General features: G+C 46.5%; 1 protein-coding gene across 1 annotated transcript in view; it reads right to left on the bottom strand.

Moving 5' to 3' along the window:
• LOC146353528 (nuclear receptor subfamily 1 group D member 1-like) overlaps positions 1–20,917 on the bottom strand; it is a 44,611-nt gene extending 23,694 nt beyond the window's left edge. The window contains exon 1 of the mRNA XM_084836673.1: positions 20,334–20,917. Within this exon, the coding sequence (XP_084692799.1) occupies positions 20,334–20,349 (16 nt within the window). The 5' untranslated portion in view covers positions 20,350–20,917. The remainder of the gene's footprint in view (positions 1–20,333) is intronic.
• Between the last annotated feature and the right edge of the window lie 1,189 nt (positions 20,918–22,106).

Here is a 22,106-nt window from a genome sequence, read left to right as displayed (position 1 = left end):
GCCCGAGGCCGAAGATACCCAGCGCTGCCCCGCTCTTGGCGGTGAATCTGTGCCAAACTGCACCAGCTCTCGTTATTTTTAGCGCCTGCCAATAGCTGGAGGAGAAAACATCGAGGAGGGGGGAGAGAGGGGGCGGGGGGTCCAACCCTCCAACGGGGTCAGCGCCTCACGTGTCCGCCTCTCGCTGCCGCTGAACGAGTGTCAGCAGCAAGCAACGTGCTGGAGCGCCGCCAAGGCGGGGTGGGGAGACACCTGACTCGCTGCTCACATGGCCCGGGCGGCACAGATAATTCCGGCTGCAGGCGGCGGGTCTTGCACGCGAACCGCCAGGGACGCGGTGCGTTGCAACGGGGGCGGCGGAGGCATGCGATCTGGGGGAAGCGGGAGACACCCGCCGCACCCTTTCTTTGCGCATTGGGGCGCGGGGTTGCATGTCAGCCAGGAGGGCTTGTTTACACGCTGTCTTGTAGAAGAGAATCGCCATTCCCAGCCTGGGCTGTTTGAAACAATTAAAAAGAAAAGAAAAATGAGGGCGCCTCTGAACGTGTGCAGAGTGCCCTCCACCAGAGTGACAACAGTCGCCCTCCCGCAAGCAAGCGTATATCTAGGATGAGGTGGCCAGTGCCTCAAAAACCGAGGGATGGCTGGACGTTTTCAAGAAGCCTTGAACTAAAATGCAAGGCTCCAGGTGGCCTGAAAAAGTCAAGCCGCTTTACCGCGAAGCCATTCTGTTTATCCTCCTAACTCAGAAACTGGACAGTTTACTGATGACAATCCTGGTCCTCTGAAGAGCACCTTTTCACATGTTAAACCGAGTTTGCTGCTGAGTGTGTGTTTGACAGGGGGTTGCAGCCAATCATCTCCCCTCTGGGTGGCATGCCACCATGACGCACTGTTTCCAACACATTTGCTTCATTCACACGGTACATTTTTATGTGCACACTTAAAAAAATAAACAGGCGTACGCTCTGCCTAATAGAGCCTTCGGGTTTGTATTGAAATGAGGTGTTTGGTCTAAACCCTATTGAGCGCTGGTTCAACCTAAGGCACCAGACCTCTCTCGGTAAAAATTAACTGCTGCGGTGTTTAATTTGCAAAGCAGTTGTGGCAATTGCAATGTTCAGACACACTGTACCCTGTATATGAGTATGTCTTTTTCCCTCTGAGTGAGCAACAACTTCTGGGGAAAGTAATACATAACTAAGTCCGGGCTGCAGGAGTTCTTGCCCAGACTGCAGCTGCAAACAAGGGGCAGGTAAGATGGAGCTGCTCTCCTCCCCACCAGTTTTTAAAAGCCTTCCCACCTCCTTCCTATTGAGCGTACACCAGTACTCACCTTTACTGCACATATACAAGGACAATGAGCAATGTGACAGAACCCAGAAATCTTAGTTCCGGGCACTGATACTCCATTTTCTCTGCATGAATACCAGTTGCTGCTGAGTACTACATTTGTCCGGGAGAGAGTGCAGGACAGGAAGGCCTGGCATGCTATGGTCCATGGGGTCACGAAGAGTCGGACACAACTGAACGACTGAACAACAACAACTACATTTGTACTGGATAATGGAGGATGCCCTCCAGGACCACTAACACAGCCTTTTTGTTCTGTCAAATCACCTAAGGATTTTTCTTGCAGATAGCGAACTTTGGAGGTTCTGAACAGTTCTACTATGTGTCTACTATACACACTTGTATAGTTTGCATTGGAATATGTACAGATTTGTAGCAATTTATGCTAACCATGTAATTTTTGAAGTGAAAGTTTCCAAACTCATAAGTGTTTCCTGAAGGCATAAATGTTCGAGAGCACTGGCTTAGAACATGGCCAGACTGTGCAGCATGGGTGCCAGAAGTGAAACGGGCAACAGGGGTTTGTGGTGCACTTTGACGGAAATGAGAGGCCACCATGGGCCTAGCTGCTATGGCACAGAGACAGGCCTGCTGCTCATGCCTGCCTCTGCTGTGCTGTGCCGTGGTGTGCTGCTGCTTCAGCTATTACACAAGACAAAACCACACAAAAGGCAACAGCACAATGGGCAGCAAATGTACCACAGTGCATAGTAAAGAGGCACTATCTCCTACTCTGAACTTGACTTGTGGGGTATCTACCTCCCAAAAATTGTATATTAAAAAACTGTATTTATATCCCACCATTCCGGTTTTCACAAGGCCCCAAAATTGCCAATCACTAGTTTCGAACAATACTGAATAAGCTCATTTCAACCTATTCATGCATACCAAGGAATAGAGACCACAATTCATATTGATCTTTCTCTCCCCGCCCCCTTGACACTGCAGACCCCTAGCTGCTTCCAGATCTCACAGAGACAGAGCCTGTACCATTTTTTTTTTGGTCCGTGCTATCATGACCCAGCTCTCCTGCTTGCCCCACTGCTGTTTTGCAACCCAGCAAAATGATTGTAACTACAAAGTCATTGTAAAGCTGCCAGTCCACAAGAAGTGTTACTGAGGAGGAGGAAACACATCTGAACAGGAAGCGTGGAAAGTTAAGTAGAGGGGCAACATCAAAGGATAACCGGGGTCGGGGTGGGGGGGAAACATAACAGACAAAAATGAAGTACATAGAAGTAAGGGGCAGCAGTGACAGAGGGAACAGGTGCTGCAATAACTTAAGTTGCTACTAAATTTACTGTCTGAAATTTTGCTGGTGTATTTCACAAGGACCCGCTTTGCAGGTAGTGGCAGCATATCGTGGGTTAATTAACTACATAATTAGTTGTTAGGTTAACTGTGGGTTGTGTAACCCACGATTAACTTAATAGTGTCTGGGTTTGGATGTCACGTAGCAACCTCTGACTGGAAGCTGAAAATGAAAAAAGGCTGTGGGATATGCCTGGCATATGCTTCAACAAAGGATTTGCCACCGTTGCATGTGAATCGTCCCATTGTCAAGGCCTGCCCCCTTACCTCAGAGCTTTAAGTTTAAAACCTTGCCAGGAATGCTTCTGCTTCCCATCTCCTATAAGGGGATACTTGCTCCCAAGAACTAGCCCTAGAGCAGATGCCTAAGAAATCACTGATGGGTGCCTTTCCGTTCCTGGACATGCCTACTGATCAAGTGCTAGCCTGGCAACTGTGCCAGGTCCAGAAGAAAGGGGACTAAACCCCAAGATGAAAATGCAGCCCACTTGTGCTAAGTGTTATGCAGACTCTGCCTCTGTGCTATAAACATGCAGTCTGGTCCTAAAATACTTTTCCATGGGTGTCAGACCCATTGATTTCAATGGATTTTGCTTCTTCATAAAAGGAGCAGTTGCTTCAAATATCATGAATTCTGAAAGCTTGATGAAGAGGGACTCTAGTTCAGTGGTAGGGCATATGCTTTGCATGTAGAAGGTCCAAGGTATCTCCAGTTAAAAAAAGGATCAGGTAGCAGCAAGGTGATGACAAAGACCTCTCTGCCCGAGACTCCGGAGAACCACTGCCAGTCAGACAATACTGGACTAGATGGACAAATAATCTGACCTGGTATACAGCAGCTTCCTATGAAGCAGGCTGAGTGGCTTGGACAGCCGTATTTCACTAGACTGCACTTTAACACATACTAGCATCCTCCTCTCCCACCCCACCCTAAAGACAAAGGAATTCTGGAAACTGTAGCTTATTGCAAAGGTCTGGCATTAACAGAGAATTCTCTGAACCACCTCACAAAACTGCAGTTTCCAGGATTCCTTGAGCAGGAAACTGAGAGTTAAACCAATTTGACAAAAATGAAAAAGGTAGTTGTGCTGGCCATAAGACAAATACCAACATTCGTATAAGGGTAATACCTTTATAAGGCCAACACTGAAGTCACAAAAATGTTCAAACATTCGAGATCTCAGGCAAGATACAACAAAAAGCATGGGAGAGGAGTGGAGGAAAAGGCTGATTTGATGTTGAAATCATGAAGTCTGCATGGTGAAATGTGGGAGGAGGTTGCAGACCTTCAAACTAAGCTCTAACCCAGTGATGTGATAGTGCAGAGACAGCGCATGCTCTAAGGCCATTTTTACACATGACATTAGAACAGCTCTGAGCTGTGTGTGTACATTGCATTACATTGTTTGCATCATTTTGTAATCGAACATACATTCTAGCCCAACATTAAGCTTTACATTTAAATTACGGATTTTGGAAATACAAAAAAGGGCTTTTTCTTTCACCTGCAGAACCACATTTGCAATTGCCTGCATCAAATATGGAAGTGGAACCCTGAAGCCCAGGGAGATGAAATTCAAAAATGTTTGGAGGGGCCATAGCTCAGTGGTAGAGCACTTGCTTTGCGCACAGAAGTCCCAGGTTTGATCTCCAGGTAGGGCTAGGAAAGAATCCTGCCTAAAACCCTGGAGAGCCATTGCTGCCAGTCAGTGTTGATAATACTGGGCTAGATGGGCCAACGATCTGACTCAGCAAAAAGCAGTTTCCTATATTCCTAGGACCTCTTAAGAGAAAGCCAATGTGGTATAGTGGTTAGTGTGTTGGTCTGGGGAGACCTCCAGTTCATATAAAATGCCTAACAGAAGCTCAATGCTGCAAGTCAGTGGCAGAGAAATAGTAGAAACAGATGCCGCTTCTACTGTGCCTAAACAGCTCTCAGCTGATCTGGTCCCCTGCCTCTTGCAAGAGTTTTAAAATCAAAACTTTTATTTTATGGCAGCTATCTGCAACCAAACTGGCACCATCAGCAGCAGCAACCCCCCACTGCACAGCCCTCCCCTCAAGAGTGGCATTATTAGCAACTGCGTTGCATGCGGCCTCATCCATCAGCACTTGTCACTGTGTCCATGCTGCTGACACTGCAGTTGGTTTCACTCTGCAGCGGGGAGCAGGGTGGGGGTGGAGGGGGAATCACAGCCCACACTGGCAATCCTTGAACCTCTAGCGAACAGTAATTTCAGCTGTGCCACTTTACATGTTGTAGTAGGAAGAGGAACTGCTGCAGTATGCATTTCCCAGGCGCTATAGAAACCAATCCAAGGCACCCACCAGAAACATTGTGGTAAAGACAACTGCTGCAGTTGCTTGTACTTGGTGACCTGAATTCACCTGAACAAAGGTGAATTCAGAAACTCTCAATGGTTTTGTAAAGCATTATGCTGCCTTTGAAGCAGCCAACAGCTGGGGGAATCCTGATTTCGGAATCTAGGCCAGGAAGCTGCTGTTCTCCCACCCACAAACCCCCCCTTTTTAAAAGTGGTGAAACCCAATTTCCTCCTCCCTCTGCAGATGCAAGCAATGACCGTATTTTGGGCTCGCTTATCAGAATCACTTTGAATCTGACCACATACATTCTTTCTCTCTCTCTCCCTCAGTCTAGAAAAATGACTCAAATTTTGCCTGCATAGCTGGTCTATAGGAAAGGCAGCCCCAGACAATTTCTAACAGAGAAATTCCTGGTTCCAAATTTAAGAACCAAAGTGGGCATGTACTTAATGTTCTAATGCTGGCCCTGAATTCTATCAGAAGGATCAAACCTCGTAAATTGGTTTAGTTTGGCAGATTAGGTTTTCGATGAGTCACTATTTTTGAGCCTCAATCTCCTATCTGTAAAATGGAGGTTATAATGACCTCCCTCATGGCAGGATTGCTTTGATGGCAGACAAAATAAAGTGCCAAAGCTCTGGAAGATCAGAATGAAAGGTTGACTGCCAAAATTGGGAGAACATCCACTTTTGCTGTACTGTGTTGAAAGACTTTCCAATCTTTGGGGCTATGCAGAAAAGAATGACCAACCAACTTTGATGTAACGCTACTACTTTTAATCCTGGCATCCTTTGCACGCTGGGATACGCTACAAAAAAGGTAATCCTTCCCCCTGCCTCCTCATACGTACCATATTTCTTGATACACAGAGAAGAGCCTTAAGCACAAGGAGCTTATCTAACATGTCCCCAATCATGTTCACTCAAATTGTGTGTGTGTTTGACCTGATACCACGAGTTTTCTCAAATAAGGAGAAACTACTTGCTGCCGAATGAAGCATTACAAATTCTGCCTATTGTCCACCCATGATGGGACTGCTGTAAACCCACAAAGCAGCCCCGCGCTACACTGGCCAGTGATTCCTGCCAAAACAAACCACCCAACAAAAAACACCTTTGACCTTCCTAAAGGGATATTAGTAATCTGATAGAAACCATTTAACAAGCCACTTATATGGAGTCACAGCAGACCACTTAAAAGCAATTTATAGGGAGATGGGTCTTCCACATGACTTAGGTTGTTAACAAGGGGGTTTGTTCTTAGCAGAGAAGCTCCTCCGTGTTGGATAAAGCACGCAACTCACGCCTTCCTGTGTAGAAGGCAAAACCTCATGGCTGTTCATTGTGCAGGCTTGCTTGTCATCTTTGAGTTGGAGCCAACAGCCTGGAACAAAACCAGCCAAGAGAAATCAGTACCAAATCGAGCACAACATCTAAATGGCCCCATTTCCTTTTCCTTCCCCCTCCCCCTGCTTTAGATCCAGCATATCAGGGCTCCAGGTGATGTGCTTCAGAAGGAGGAGAGATGCCCACCTAATGGGTAGAAGGAGCTGATGCTTTGGCAAAATAGAGATGTGTCAATTACCCAGAAACAGAACACAAGTCTAGCTAGGGTCTTAGCTGGAGCCTGCCAGGAGACACTAGCTGCTCGTGCAGGCTTTAATCTGCCTGCACGTTCCTGCATCAGTGGAACAGGAGTGGGAGGGGCAGGAGAGGAACGAGCAGCTTGGGGTTTTTGGCTTTAAGTAGGTTAAACAAATCAGAGTGCATCTGTGGGCTTGTTGGAACTGCAGTAGCGCTCCCAGAATAGGCCAAGAGCCTGGGAATCAAAGATACCAAATGCGATCTCAAAGATATTTGTTTGCTTCACTGAGAGCAGAGTGGGGGTGAGAGGGAAGAGGTGGGCAAGGGAACAGAACACAAACAGGGCCAAACACCCGTCAAGTGACATATTTAGAAGTATCTAGGCTTCTTGGGATTCAATGTTTGTTTGTTTTATTCTAAAGGACAGATAAAAGTGGTGGAAACAAGGGTTGTGCCCCCACCCCAATACAGTGTTTATTCTGTACAGTCCTAAGAAACTGGGGCATTTCAGAATTAAGAGTTGCATACTAGGAACCCGTCTTGTACTGAGTCAAGCCATCTAGCTAAATGTTTATTGGTTACACTGACTGGCAGTGACTCGCCAGAGTTTCTAGAGTTGCCAGGTATTATACCAAGGGGCCTTCTGCATGCGAAGCAGGTACTCTATGGTTGAGCTACGTGTGACGTCACAAGAGAGAGAGATAAATGGTCCATCTCCAGTACTCATATTTGGGCTTGGTTTCAGACCAAATTGCAGAGGAGTGGGGAGAGAAGAATTCAACATGGTTGAATCTAATTTTGGTTAACCTGTTTTCTGACTAGTCCCGTGATGCAGTGGGTGGAATTTTCACACATTGCAGGTTCGCTGGCAAACTCAATTTGTGGTAAGCCATCCAGGCAACTGATTCACCACAAGCACATTCTGGTCAGGTTGACATTTTTGTTGTTTTTGTTTCTGTGAACCTGGTTTCAAACAACGTTCTTCAGTAATCGTTGTTGTTGCTGTTTATTCGTTCAGTCGCTTCCGACTCTTCGTGACTTCATGGACCAGCCAGCGCCAGAGCTTCCTGTCGGCCGTTGCCGACCCCAGCTCCCCCAAGGTCGAGTTCTTCAGTAATGGGCCACATGAATTGGCCCTTGGTGTGGTTCATGCCAAGGATGAAGTGTTGGAGCTGGGGGATTACAACCCAGGTCCCATCCTTGGGGCAGAATTGCATATTAAAAAACAAAACCCTGACATTGAACACAATGCAAAATGTTATTATACAGAAGCATGTATAATAAAATCCACATAGCTGCTGCTCTTAGGCAAAGCACATTCAGGAAGGGATGATTTGCAATGGAGAAGGAGCAGGGATATTTAACTTTCCCCAACCACTGGTTTTGTGATTTGAAAAATCCCCCCCCCCACAAGCTATTTACCTCTTCCTCGCCCCCTCCCCATCAGCAAGGCAGAGGAAGCAGCTTGGAGGGGGGCTGCAGCAGAAAACAGGAAGTTCGAGAATGGTTAAGCACTCCTCTCTGATCCTTCTCTACTGCAAACTGTCCCCTGCAAAAAAGCTGCTTTAGCTATAACAGCCTTCCCCATCCTGGTGAACTCCAGATGCTGGGGGTGCCGAGAGTTGTTCTCCAACACGTCTGGAGGGCCCCAGGTTGTGGAAGGCTAACCTAGAAGAAGCAGGCATTGGGGTTATATTATGTATGTCTGGCTGTAATGCGTAGTAACATATTCACCACTTCGGTGGACTTGGGCAAACCACCCTCTTCAAATCTTGGTCTTGTGTCTGTAAACCCTGGTGATGCGCTCAACAGACTCCGCTGCTTCTGAACCAGGGTTCGAGAATTACAGCTTTATACGCACCTCATGTTTTAAAGAATGGCCAGGTAATAACTTTGGTTGAAGAGATAAGGTTCGGTCCAACAAGTACCAGGTATCAAAACAGAAAACCAGCTTACCCATGACTCCTTCCTCCCTTCTCCCCCCACCCCCCACTATTTTCTAATGCCTGAATGCTGGCAGAGATCAAGAAGGAAAATCATCTCCTGCAAAGGTAGAGGCTGCTCTACAATCAAAGAAGCTCAACCAAGCATCAGGACCACACCCTATTGTGCTCCTAGCCCAGCATATCCTGCCTGCTGCAATACAGTTTAGCTTTGATCTCAGTCTCTCTGGCACCTGTGAAAGTTCCTTCGAGGCTTGCAGGCAGTGAAGTAGGTCAAAGTCACCACAACAGGAGAAAGGGCAAAATGAGGTGGCACAGCTCTAAGCTGGGAGGGGAAGCTTTTTTGCTGCAGGATTAACTCCCTCTTCAGTTGTACAACCCTGCTCCTCCCAGCCCCAAATGGGAATGAGAAACCAAGGAAGTGATAGTCATTGACTTATGATGAATATGTGTGGAACCCAGGCAACCAAGAAGAGAGTTTTGTAAACCGAAGAGGGTTGTTGGATCAATAAACAATAAATAAATTTCATCCAATTTACAAAACTTTCCCTGCCTTGTCACCCAGACTTGACGCTTATTCGCCATAGGTGAGTGACTTGATTACAAGCTCTTATTACATGATCTAGTTTCTCTTTTCAGTGTGAGGCTGGGGGTTTCCTGCCTTAAGTCCAAGGGTTTAGGTTTTTTACTCTCAGGCAATCACTATGCCACAAATGACTAATGTAAATGGAGGCAGCAGGATTTTGTGAACTTACCTGCATGGCTGAACTTAACTAGCATTTACTCCAGCTGATCTGATTTACCACGGACAGCTCCTGCTTTTTGCTGCCAGTCTCTGGTAAAACACTTATCCTGGTTTTATTTTTTGCAGGATGTTGGGGATGCCTTTCTAAAACATTGCTATTGTGTACACAGGTGCATTAGAGTTGTTCAGGTTTCAGCCCAGTCATGCTGTCAGGGCAAAACTTCTGGACAGAAGTCCAGGGTCGCACTGAGCAGGATGAACAGGAGGGCCCCCAAACACAGCAAGGCTGGCTTAGCCCATTTTTAAATAAATGAAATAATATACCTTGCCATCTAAAGAGGAGAGCCCTGGCAAGACCATTCAATCCAGAGTCTAAAATTACTTAACTGCACTACTATTTCGGCCCCTTCTCTCTAGATATTAAATATTGAGGGGCCTGGAGGAAGAGAGGGGATGCCTACAGTGCAGATGCAGATACATGTATGCTTGCAGATGTACATCAGATACTGATGCACTGCTGCTCCCCTTTCACATCCCACCCCATAACTGCTTCATCCAGATAGCTGAAGTTGCTGAATGGCTTTGAGTTGTATTTAAGAAAGAAAGACAGTTATTGTGCAAATGCACCCTTTTTGAGCAGGGTAGGCTATTACAAAGTAAATGAATACAATGTATGAAGAAAAAGAGGAAGAGCCTCAGGCAGGGGTTGCTTGGTGTGGAAACAGGCATTACAGATACACAGATGACCTTATTCTCACCAGGCAAATGCTGGAAGCTGTGACCTGGTAACTGGATATCTATAGCCTAGACTTAACCTAGTTTGAGAGTCATTCCTTCCCTGTAGGGAGCCATGGGAATTGTAGTTTTGTGAGATGGGCTAGGGCTCTCTACCACAGCATACTCGCACCCTCACCGAACTACAATTCCTAGGATTCTTCCAGGAAAGTCATGATATTTATTTATTTTATTTATATTCTGCCTTTTCCTCCAAGGAGCCCAAGGTGGCATACCTGATCCGCTTCATTTTATCCTCACAACAACAACCCTGTGAGGTAGATTAGGCTGAAGTCAGCAACTGGCTCAAAGTCACCCAGTGAGCTTCATGTCCGAGTGGGGACTTGAACCCGGGCCTCCCCAGTCCCAGTCTAACACTTTAACCACTACACCACTGCTAGCCAGCCTCTATAAGTTTGCAGTGTAGTTGTGCATGAAGATTATGACTAAGATATCAACAGGACCAGCTAATTCTCCTCCTGCAGCAGAAAAAGAGGCACAGATACCGCAATTACCACCATCTCACCTAACTCCTTTCTAAAGCTTCTGTTCCCACCTTGAGACTCCTGAAAAATTCACCCTCTAGAAGGTAAATCAGATTCTTCTTGGGGATTTTGTGTGGATTACAGGAAATGTACAAACAACAAAATGGATTGCCCTTATTTCCAACTTTTCTTTGTGAATAAAAACCCTGCTACTAATTTGCAGCTGGAGCTACAATAGTTAGGCTGACCAGATACAACAGAGCAGGGGTGGGCAAAAGATAGATCTGGAACTATTAGTAGATCTCTGGGTGATTTGTAGTAGATTGGCAAGGATTTCTGATTCCAAATTGTTTAACATCGCAGCAAGAAAATGACTCCTCTCTCCAACCTAAATTATACTGCCGAAATGAAGAAAGTTGGGTGTAGGGGGTAACAAGGCATGGGTATTTGTGCGGAAGGGCTGTGAGCTCCAATTCTGCTACTCAAAACAAATTCCTGGGCTCAGGACTCTTTAATTCTCAGTGTATGTCTTTTGCAGCAGGCTGTGGTTGGTGGATCTTGGGATTCTAAAAAAAAAGATCCTGCAAGCCTGAAGCCTGCCCAGCCCTACAGTAGAGTACAGGAATCCTATACCTTTACACATCATACAGAAAGGATGGGATATGCTGCAGATGCCAAAATTCCCTCTTCCATGCAACCATTAACCCATCTATTATTGCCTCTGATCACTGTAACCACTGCAGCTCCAGATGTGCTTCCAGATGAGGCTTTTATCATGCCATTGCCTTGCCTCATTCATAGAATTATATGGGAGATCCAGACAAAGTTGTCATCCACTTGTAATCCTCCTGTGTTTTCCACCACTTCTTCCATCTTTTTATTTCCCCGTGGAAAATCCGTTAAGAAGAAAAGACAGAAGAGCTGCATAATGCCTTCTAATTCTCAGCATTAGAAACCCTCTGTCTGGAAGAACCCCTGCTGTAAAATTAGTGGCCAAGAGAATAGCACAAAAAAACCCAAAGGGTTCTTATATTCAAAGGGAAGTTGCAAAACAGGGTCCATCAATTATATATTCTATAATTCACACAGAAGCCAAATTATATCCACAAAAGTAAAGTTCCAAAATCCATATTCATATAACACCTTTATTAGGCCAACCAAAAGATCACCAAAAACGTGCAAGTTTTCGAGATCTCCAGATCACTTCACCAGGCAAGATGTTACAAAAAGCAACTTTGGCCAGGGGAAGGGGCAAGGCGATAGAGAGCAAACAAACCCCTGAATTGACAGTGAAGTCACAGTGTCTGCATGATGAAGTGGGGGAGGAGGGGTCTGCAGACATTCAAATTAGGCTTTGCAGGTTACAGGCTGGATCTGCAGCTGCCCCAAGGTTGCTGGGAACGAGAAATTCCCCCATTTTGGAAATACAAAATACAGCTGTTACTCAAAGCTGTTTCCATTGTGGGCGAAGCACACTGGCCCCTTTTCCCAGTAGATCACAGAGATACTAAACAGCCTTGATATTAACCAAGCCCAAGATATTTTTAGATGCTGTACTAGGTTATAAAAGGCATTTGAAGCCAAATTAGGTAGCTTAACGTAGTAGTTGGAGGGGCTTCGATTGTCTTTATTCAATCTAGTACAGCATCACAAATTATCTCCAGCTTGGTTAATATAAAGCCTGTTTATCTGCACTGTTTATCACCCAGTGATCGGGTATCTATGGGCAACAGGCCAACCACTAGCAAATTTTCATCATGAGATGCGTGCTGTGTATGGAGACCACTGATTTTGGAAACCTGGATGCCTCTAAGTGAACAAGAATATGCAAACGCAGCAGTAGATCATTGGCTGTATGCCCAAAATAACACCGCCTATGAGACAGGTTTTCAAACACTAATAAAATGCAGAAAACAATGTTTCGGACACAAATGGGGCATATCTTCAGTGTATGAGCTCTGATTGAGAGTCCTGTGATTCAAATGGGCTTCTCCATTACTTTCAATCGGTGTGGCAAAGGGATACACAGAGATCTCTTTGAAGTGAATGGGAAAACCCTGGTGCAAACAAGACCTCTGTGCAGAACCTTTGGTGCAAAATACTGCTGGACCAGAATGATGCAATTTAATTTGTATATTTCTTTAGCATACAGAAGGGTAATGACTGTTGGGAGCAATACAGTGTTTGTAACATCCCCCACCCCACCCTCATACAATTGACTACTTTTCCCAACTTTCCCCTATTAATATCAAAGGAAAATACTCTATCTGGAGCAGACAAGTGGCGGGAGGGGGCGGGATAACAGTCCAATGTGTGTGTGTATGTGGGCAGGAGGGAGTCAGTAAAACACAGTTTGGTCTCTTTTAACTTTCTGGTTAGCAAAGGGCAACATTTTACCACTGAATAACCAACTTCTACATTGTCAGGGGCCACTATATTCTCCAGACCAGGGCCAGGGGCCCAAAATGTATTTTGCTACACAACTCAGCACCTCCTCCCCATATATGCCCCCCTTCCCAGTAGGAAGGCTGCACGATAAGCTTCCCAAAGACCCATTGGCTAGGATGTTACATGCAAAACCCAAGGGAGGATAAATATTATTTCTTTGAATATTTCTTCCAATTTTTTAAAGCATCTTTTCTGCTCTTATGAGTGAAGCTGTAGGCCAAAAAAGATCACACCTTGATTAAAATTGAATATAGGGTAGGAGTGGGTACCTTGTGGCCCTCCAGATGTTTTGGCCGACAGCTCCTATCAGCGCTAGCCAGCATAGCCAGTGGTGAGGGATCATGCATACCATCCCATGATCCCTCACCACTGGCTATGCTGGCTAGCGCTGATAGGAGTTGTAGGCCAAAACATCTGGAGGGCATCAAGTTGCCCTCCCCCATATAGGGCCACACTCACAATGCTTTGAAGGCCTGAGAATTCAGCCACTGGATGTTTATTCCAGAATTATAGAAATCCATAGTAGGCAACTAACATCCCATGGGAAGAATCTGGCTCCCAACCAACTGCTATGTCGATGGCTAAAAGAAACCTTTTGGCCACCATCAAATTCCCCATTCCCCATAGGTGGTTTCAAGAGGACAAGGAAATTGCTAGAAACATATAGGCCATAGTATTCACATGTCCTGCTCTCTTTTCCTCCCCTTCCAAGAAAGGTGCCATACAGGTCTGCAACATTCACCTCAGAGCAGCAAGCGAGTAAAGGGCAGGGGAGTGACTTGGCCCCTTGACCCGGTGTTCCCCCTGGGATTGGCCTGCAGACTGATCTAGTTGCTGACTATTGCACCAAGGCCTTTTCTGTTTGGCTCTCCCCAATTTTGTTTCAGCCCTCAAGGAAGTTAATCCAAACTGAAGATGACAATGCAGGAATCAGTTCTACATGCTTGTCCTCTATCTGCTACCTGCTCTATTTCCCCGGCAGCGGGCAGTCAATTCTCCAATGGTGCTAACTAACATACCTCATACCACTTGTCAGAGCACCGGGTGCTAATTGACTTCATGGAGATTCTAAGCTGACACCTCTGCGAGGAATAGCACAAAGAGCTACCAAACAGAAGCCAGGCTGTAGATACTTAAGGACGGAGTACTCCTTTGCATGCATGCCAGCTGCGACTGCCAGCTTTTTTATGGACAGGCGCTCTGCACTTCTTGCCAGCGGCATGGTATGCACAAATCAAGAGGTGAAGCAGTGATGGGTAAAGCACCACCTGTTATTTCTGCAAGGGTTAATGGCACAGCCTCTGTCCATAAAATGGTCAGGACTGCCACCTTTTACCCTGGACAAGGGATACCCTGGACAAGAGATGTTGCCCTTTAAATCTGTTGAAGTGGTAGGAAAGGCAGCAACAGTTGCTTGAATGGTCCTGTAGCTTGCCCTCCTCCCTCGCATGCTGTGGCAAGGAAGTCTCCAGGTGTGCCAAAAAGGTGAGGGAGGCAGGCAGGGGCAGACAAAAAGGACTGCAGAGGAAATGGGCAGGGAAGGGCCATGCAGCTGCCTTGTCTCTCACTTCAGCAAGAGACTTGAGAGCAATGTCCACTCCCCAGGATAAAAGATGGCATCACTTATTAACCTGCAGAGGACAGAGCTCTTGCAAACATTTCTGATTTGATTTTGCAGCTCAACTCTTGCAGAGCTTACCTGATGGCAATCCTATCCATATATGCAATGGGACACACGTCTAAAACTGGACCCAGTTCACAAGTGATTTTGCAATTCTAGCCAACTCCATGCCTATAATTATGGGCATTAAAAGGCACTGTGAGCATCAATTACCTGAATCTACTGCGTATACACCAGCTCCATCTTCCCCAGCTGCAGGCTGAGTTCACCCTAATATTGCTTACATGCTTCCTCCTGGAACTACCACTGCAAGTTCTCTGACCACTGTAGAGTTTGGGCCTCCTTATACCTAGGAAGTCTAGGGAGATGCCTTATACTAGGTCAGACTATTTCCCCATCTAGCCTAACCTTGTCTAGTCTGACTGACAGCTGCTCCCCACAATCTCAGGAAGGGGACCTGGGACCTTCTGAATGCAAAGCATGTTGCTCTACCACTGAGTGATCGCCCCTTCCCAGCATCTCTGACATGGCCGGGAACAGAGGCAAAACATGAGCCCCAGATGTGCTGTCTGGCAGACTACTACATTGTCACTCTCTTTGAGCCACTGTTTGACTGCAAAGCATTCCCAAATGTTTTGTTGGTTTTGGGCCCAGCTGACTGCAGCTCCTAAAAGCAGCAAGACAGCCACACCCCAGGCTGGCCAGGGTGGAATGGAATTCAGTCTGCATACCTTGCACTTCATGTGAACTGGAAGAGATGGATGCGGCAACTGTCTTGAGGGGGGGACCTCAGCCTTATAAATGGAATCCACCTAAGACAACTCGGCAAGCGAGAGATTTCGATTCCCAGCCTACCAGCATCCAAAATAGCACACCTGGGCACCCATGCAGGTGCCTCTACGCACACCTTCCTTCTCAACGGCCTTTGAGTCACGCAGAAATCTTCCTCAAGCAGTGATTAGCTGGAGAAAACCCTGGGCATGTGCATTCGCAAAGGCTGAAGTGCTCAGTACAGAGAATGCACTGTCAGGTTAGCACCACTCAATCACCACTCACATGAAGGCCTACCAGGGATCATCCAAGCAAGGGACCCGACAGGACTGTCACTCCCATCAGACGGATTAGGGAGATGGATGCTGGTCCATGTGGCCAGCAGAAGGAGAGAGCCAGTCTTGTAGCACGCAACCTCAAATGGCTGGCAGGCTGGGATGAGCAGCTGGGGGCTCACAAGCCACACTTCCCTGTCTGAGGAAATTTGGGTTTGAAGTATGGTGAAAAGAAACAAAAGGAAAACACGTCTGCCCACAGTTACGAGGAAAAGGAAAATGTGTTCATGTTGTAAGAAGAAATACAGATATTCCTGTTCCTAATAATAACCTTCTGTTTGAGTTTTGTATGTAAAGCCCATTGGCTATGCCTGACCGCATTCAATTTACCCTTCCCCAACCTGGTGTCTCCCAGATGCATTGGCCACGCTGGCTGGGGTGATGTAGTCGAACACATCTGGAGGGAACCGATTTGGGGGAGAATGATTTCGTTCAAAGGTCAAAGGTATATCCCACCTTTCTAACCAAGTCAAGTCAGCTTACAAAAAATCCAAAATAATAATGAACAATACAACAACGAAAATTAAAAGTTGACCCGATTAGCAAAATAATGATAAGCATCATGCTCGGTAACTGTGAAGCCCTTATTGATAGGTAGCGCCACCTTTATGATGGAATCTGACCGCTAATGAGGTCAGTTTGTGTGATAAAATACACTGTTTGGAGCAGGGGAAGGGAACTTGGTGCCCTCCAGATGTTTTGCGCAACTCCCATCAGCCCCAGCCACTATGGCCAATGGTTCGGGATTATGGGAGCTATAGTCAAAACATCTGGAGGGCACCAGGTTGAATAGAATGTTCTGAATAATACCAAAGTTGGACATTCCTGCCTTAAAAGAATGGAGGGGGGGGAGCCTGCACTTACACAACAGACTTACCCATGATAGCTTATTTTCCAAAACAATCCATGATGGCCCAGTGTGTTGTCCGTGGGATCTTTTTCCCATGCGTGGTGGGTTATTTCCCCCAAATAAGCCACCCCGAGAACCCACAGTCTGCAGTAAGGGTTATTTTACCTACGGTGGGTTAGCGTGTTGTCTGTTACGTCAGCGTGGGTTACAGAGAACACCTACACAGCTGCTTGGCAACAGCAACCAAAAACATTCCCGCTGCTCTGTTCCTCTCAAGTGATCTCTATTCCCACTGCAAAGGAAGTTGGGATACCTGCCTGGCTGGGCAGGAGGACAACAGGAGGAGGGGAATAAACAACTCTGTGTAGCTCATTTGCCCGGTTGTCTGATGGAAGCACAGTAAGTTGTTTGCATAACCACCTACCCAGTGTAGCTAGCCACCCACCACGAGTTAGTGTGACATGTGAACAGGCCCAAAATGTCAGGCTCTTTTCAATCCTCAGTGGGCATTGCTCCCAGATAGGTCTTACTAGAAAAGAATACCAAAGTCTCCAGTGGTACTCATTTCAAGTTGCACTTCTGTCCCAACACAAACACATTGCTGTAGGCACTTGATAAAGATTAGATGTTTTTATCACTCTAACACAAACACAGCGTTAACACAGAACTACAAAAGTGACCTCTCTGAGAATGTGGCATTGTGTCAAGAGAGTGGCAATGTCAACATTTCACCATGAACCATCATAGTAGCCTGCTGGGACAACAAAGAACTTCAAGAGGCCGGTGTGATGTTAGAGCACAGCACACTGTGGAGAGACCACTGTTTTTGAACACTGCACTGCCCCAACTGAGAAAGCATGGTATATCTCCTTCTCCAAAGGGCTAGATGACATCACAGGGATGTTACACTTCCGCAAGGGATTTCAACATGACTTTGTGCAACATTACCCCATGACCTTGCACACTGCCTCCACACTCTACTATGCTGACTTCTAACAATACTATTGTCTCATTATGAAGTGGCTCCAGAATAGTGATGGCTTCCTCCTCTTCCCCAATGCCAAGTGATCCTGGGATTAGGGACACCCTAGTTCTTTTTATGTACTGGTTCATAAATACATATATTTATGTATTGGGAAGAGCTGTAGCTCAGTGGTAGAGCAGCTGCTTTGCATGCAGAAGGTCCCAGGTTCAATCCCTGGTATCTCTAGGTAGCGCTGGAAAAAAAATCCTGCCCTCAAACCCTGGGGAGCCATTGGTACCAGTCAGTGTCGACAATACTGGGCTAGATGGACCAAAGGCAGCTTCCTAAATTCCTCTATGTATGTATATGTGTTTTTGTGTGTGTTTATAATGTATGAAATACAAGAAATATTATTTATTTATTCCTCTAAGGAGCTCAAGACGGGGAGAGGGTTCTTCCTTTTACTCCTCATGACAACCCTGTGAGGTAGGTTAGGTTGAGACTGTGACTTTTACAAGTTCTCTTCATTCCTGAGCAACATTTGAACTTCGATCACCTTGTTCCAGCCCTCAGCCCATACATGACACTGGGTCTTGTGGCCATCAAGGAATATCTGGGGGTTAACAGAAGATCTGTTGCACTCTAATGCTATGAAATGCACTCGCTGCACTCCCAAAGCTTCTTACAGATAATTTAGCAGGAGGGAGAAGAACATAGGACGCAGCCCAGGCTCCATATCCCTCCAGTCAGGGTCACAGTCATGTCACCACCACCGCCACAAGGATTGTGTGGACTGGAGGACTTCCTATGCAAATTCTTTTTTATATTCCAGAGGTTTGCTGCAGGTTTGAGAAACCCGGCGTGTAAGACATCCTTACAGGGTGCCATAGCCAGGTTTCTGTGTAACCTGCACTAAACAAAAGGGGGGGAAAATTAATAATCAAATGAATGAACAAATAAATACATAAAAATTATACGGCACATTAAGGTAATCCTAAATCTGCACCAAGAAAAGGTATGTATCTTGTAGCCTGCATAAATTATGCAAATTAAGAAAAAATGCATCTATTTATTTCTGCATAATTTATTCTACTTCTGCTAATCAAAAACAGAGGCAAAGAGCTATGTAGCTCAGAGAAGCCCCACTTCCTGATCCCTGCAAATCTTCCTGAGACCCCCTCTGTCTTCTGAGATTTCATCAAGAATTGTCCATACACCATCAAGCCTATCTTCATTAAGGGCTAGAAACTTGTCTTTTTTAAAACAGAAAGCAAATATTTTCAGGATGCTGAACTCTGTGCCAGGTATCAATTCCTGCACTTGTGTGTGATGCAGTGGTGGAATAAACACAGCTCTCTGGCTGTAAAAGGATAGAGCAAAGGATTTCCATAGAGGAAGTCCCAGGTTCTGTCCTTACCATCTTCAGTTAAGAGAACTCAAGCAGGGAAAAGATCTTTACCTGAGACTCCATAGCAGCATTCCCAAACCTGGTGCCCTCCAGATGTGTTGGACAATATAACTCAGCATTCCCAGCCAGATTGGCTTGGGCTACAACTCCCAGCATCCCCAGAAGTCCAACATATCTAGAGGGCAGAAGGTAGGGGAAGACTGCTCTATGAAGAACCCCCTACCAGTCCAGGTTGGATGGTCTCCAAAGAACTGCTCATCAATCACATATCAAAAGGTGCTTGTCTGCATTACGCCACATCCCTGGCTTACCTGAGAACAGTGGTTCACCTGATCTCACCCGCCTGCCTCCCTTCAACAACCCTTTTTGAATGCTCAATCATAACCGGAGCATTCAACCCAATGCTGAGCAGCAACCTAACCTCCTGCTTCAGAAATCAGTCACTACCATTTTCTCCCACATTCCACAACACACTTGGGACTTGCTGACCCCCCAGCCCCCCCCCTCACCCACACACAAGCTTGCATGCAAAGCAGGTACTAAATGAAGTGGTATGCAGCAATTGTTCTTCTTTGCACAGAAATGAGTGGCGGTTTTCCAGAATAATCTGTCCAATGTTGCTGGGTTTGTTTACTGAGGTGTAAAAATTCAGTGGCACCCATGTGAGTATTTAGGAAAACTAACTGTGAGCCTGTTCAATTTTAAACAAGTAGTAATTTTAAGCACCTCACCCCCACCCTCCTGCCCAGTCCCCCTGGAGAAAAATCTGCAGCCTCCTCATAACTATATCCAACATTGCACCAATAATTTTCTCTTTCTTCTTTGTATGCCTATGCACATATTTCAGGCTGGATATTTTTCTCTCCCTCTCCACTTAAACAATCGTTCCAATATCAACAGAAACCATCTTTCCATTTTTCTTTTTTTCTATCCATGCAAATCATCATCATCAATAAAAGCCGCTTTAAAAATCCATTAAAAAATCAGACATTTACGCTTCGGGAAAATACCAACCATCTAAAAATAAGCAGGAAAGGGTTTCTTTCTGCGTGTTTTTTTAAATAAAGGGAAATGAATTAAATCCCACACTTGTGCTTATGTTCGGCTTCCGGTGTTGTAGCAGAAACATGATAGGAATCCTAGCTAGGATTTTAGGCGAGACTGCCGAGGAGTAAGCGGAAGAACGCAAAACCCAGCTATATAACACAATGCCAAGGAAATTCGAAAGCGCAGGAGACAGGTTACAAGCCCCCACCCCCGCACACACACCGGTGCATCGCTTTTTTCTCTCTCTTTTCGCATTCGCTCTTTTAGCGCCCATCCACCCACTTCCAGCTAAACGGATGCATCCCATCTTAGGCAAATCCTATGGGGGGGAAAAAGAGTTCGCAGCAAAACAGAAAGATCGGCGGCTTACCAGAATTGTTATCCATGGTGCGTCTCTTATCTTTTTGAGCCCTTCTTCCGTTGTTAATGCAACCTGGGCTCGCTCTCTGGGGTTGCAAAAGAGAAATCGCGTTGAAGGTGGTGAACAATTGTTGAGTGCCGTGTGTGTGTGTGTGTGTGTGTGTGTGTGTACGACTGGACTCCCGAAAGCAGGCAAGAAGAAATCAATACAAAGAATGATCGGTAGCGCGTAGGGTATGCGCGAAGGGAAACCTCTGCGGCTTTCCCCCTTGGATGCGTGTGCGTGTTCGCTCTTGAGCTGCTCGCTGTGCAAAATGGTTTAAAGATTCCAGAAAGGAGCGAGGCTTTTTTTTTTGCTATCTACTGCGACTTCCACGTGCTCCGAAGCAAAGGCTCAGTTAAAAAACACGCAGCTAAAGATTCTTTCGCCCCCCACCTTCCCTCCCTCGCCGTCCTCTCTCCCTTGATTCGTATATATGTGGGTGAGGGTTGTTGCGGCCGCTTTTTGCTTGTTCAACTCGGGGATTAGCCGCTCCTGCTTCCCTGCCAGGAGGGAGCGGGGGAGTTTGGATCTGGCGTGCCTTAGCGGCTGGCTCATGTGTAGCCCGCATGTGACAGAATCAAAGGCATGCCCCACTGACACACATTTCAGGCAGCCGAAGCGATGACATCAGCTCCGCGGGCGCACGTGGGCAAGGGGAGGCGGAGCTGGAGGGGGGGAGAGGGAAGGGAGGCCGCGCTCAGCAGCCTCGCTCGCTCCGCGCACTGCAGCAGGCGCCCCGGCCCCCGCCCCCGCCCCCGCCCCGAGGTGGGGAGAAGGACAGCAGGAGAAAGAAAGGCCCCCGGCTGGCACAGTCCCATCTGGGACGCAGGCGAGCGGCAGTTCCCAGGCTATGATGTCAACAGAGAAAGGGGTCACGTCCTCCTATGCCAAAGAGAACCAGGCGAGCGCTCCAGATGGACTGGGAAAGAGGGCAAAGGGAAGGCACCATGAGCTCCGGAGGCCGGCAGGATGGGGGCGCGGGCATTCGTGACATGCTCAGAGACACCCTTTTCTTCATTGTTGCTTCGTATAGGTTTTAGGGTTGCCACCCTTTCCCCACCACCTGAATGGGATGGGAAGTAAAGGGCTTCTGTGCCTCTCCCCCCGACCACCGTGGCAGCCAAGGACAACTACATCTGTTGAAATTTTGTCTGTCGGCATACAGCTGTTTGAAGCGCCTCTACCCATGAGTGGGGGCGGGGTGAAAATGGCAGTCCTGTATATTCTGGCACTTTGGGCACGATCCCACTGAATTAAGGACTTTTACGACCCATTGATTTCAATAAGTCTGTGCCTTTGAAATCAACTGGGTGCCGCTATATTCTGAATCCTGGCATTGGAAACAAGTTGTGGAGCTGAGTTATTTATCATCAGTGTACACAGTCTGATGGTTTTCCCTACCAAAGTTGACCAGGGGTTAATTTCTAAACAGGGGCTTAGTTAGGCTGCAATCCTACATACAGTCACCTGGGAGGAAGCTCAAGTGGACTCGATGAGATTTATTTTTGAGTTGACATGTATAGGATTGCAGCCTTATGCAAGTATGGTTTGTTCAGTTTCTGTCCTGCCCTTTCTCAAGGGCTCAGGATTGGCAGCAGTGATTAAAAACAACAACCAAGGAAGCACCCAATTAAAAGTGTATTTATGCACTATCGCAAGGATAGGCAGCCTGGTGCCCTCTGTGTTTTGGACTACAACTCCCACGGCCAAACTGGGATGATGGGAGTTGTAGCCCAAAAT

The sequence above is a fragment of the Heloderma suspectum genome, chromosome 2, assembly GCF_057233095.1.
Source record: "Heloderma suspectum isolate Gila_16-S chromosome 2, 16-S_ref, whole genome shotgun sequence".
Lineage (NCBI taxonomy): Eukaryota > Metazoa > Chordata > Lepidosauria > Squamata > Helodermatidae > Heloderma > Heloderma suspectum.
This window is presented reverse-complemented; position numbering and strand designations above follow the sequence as displayed.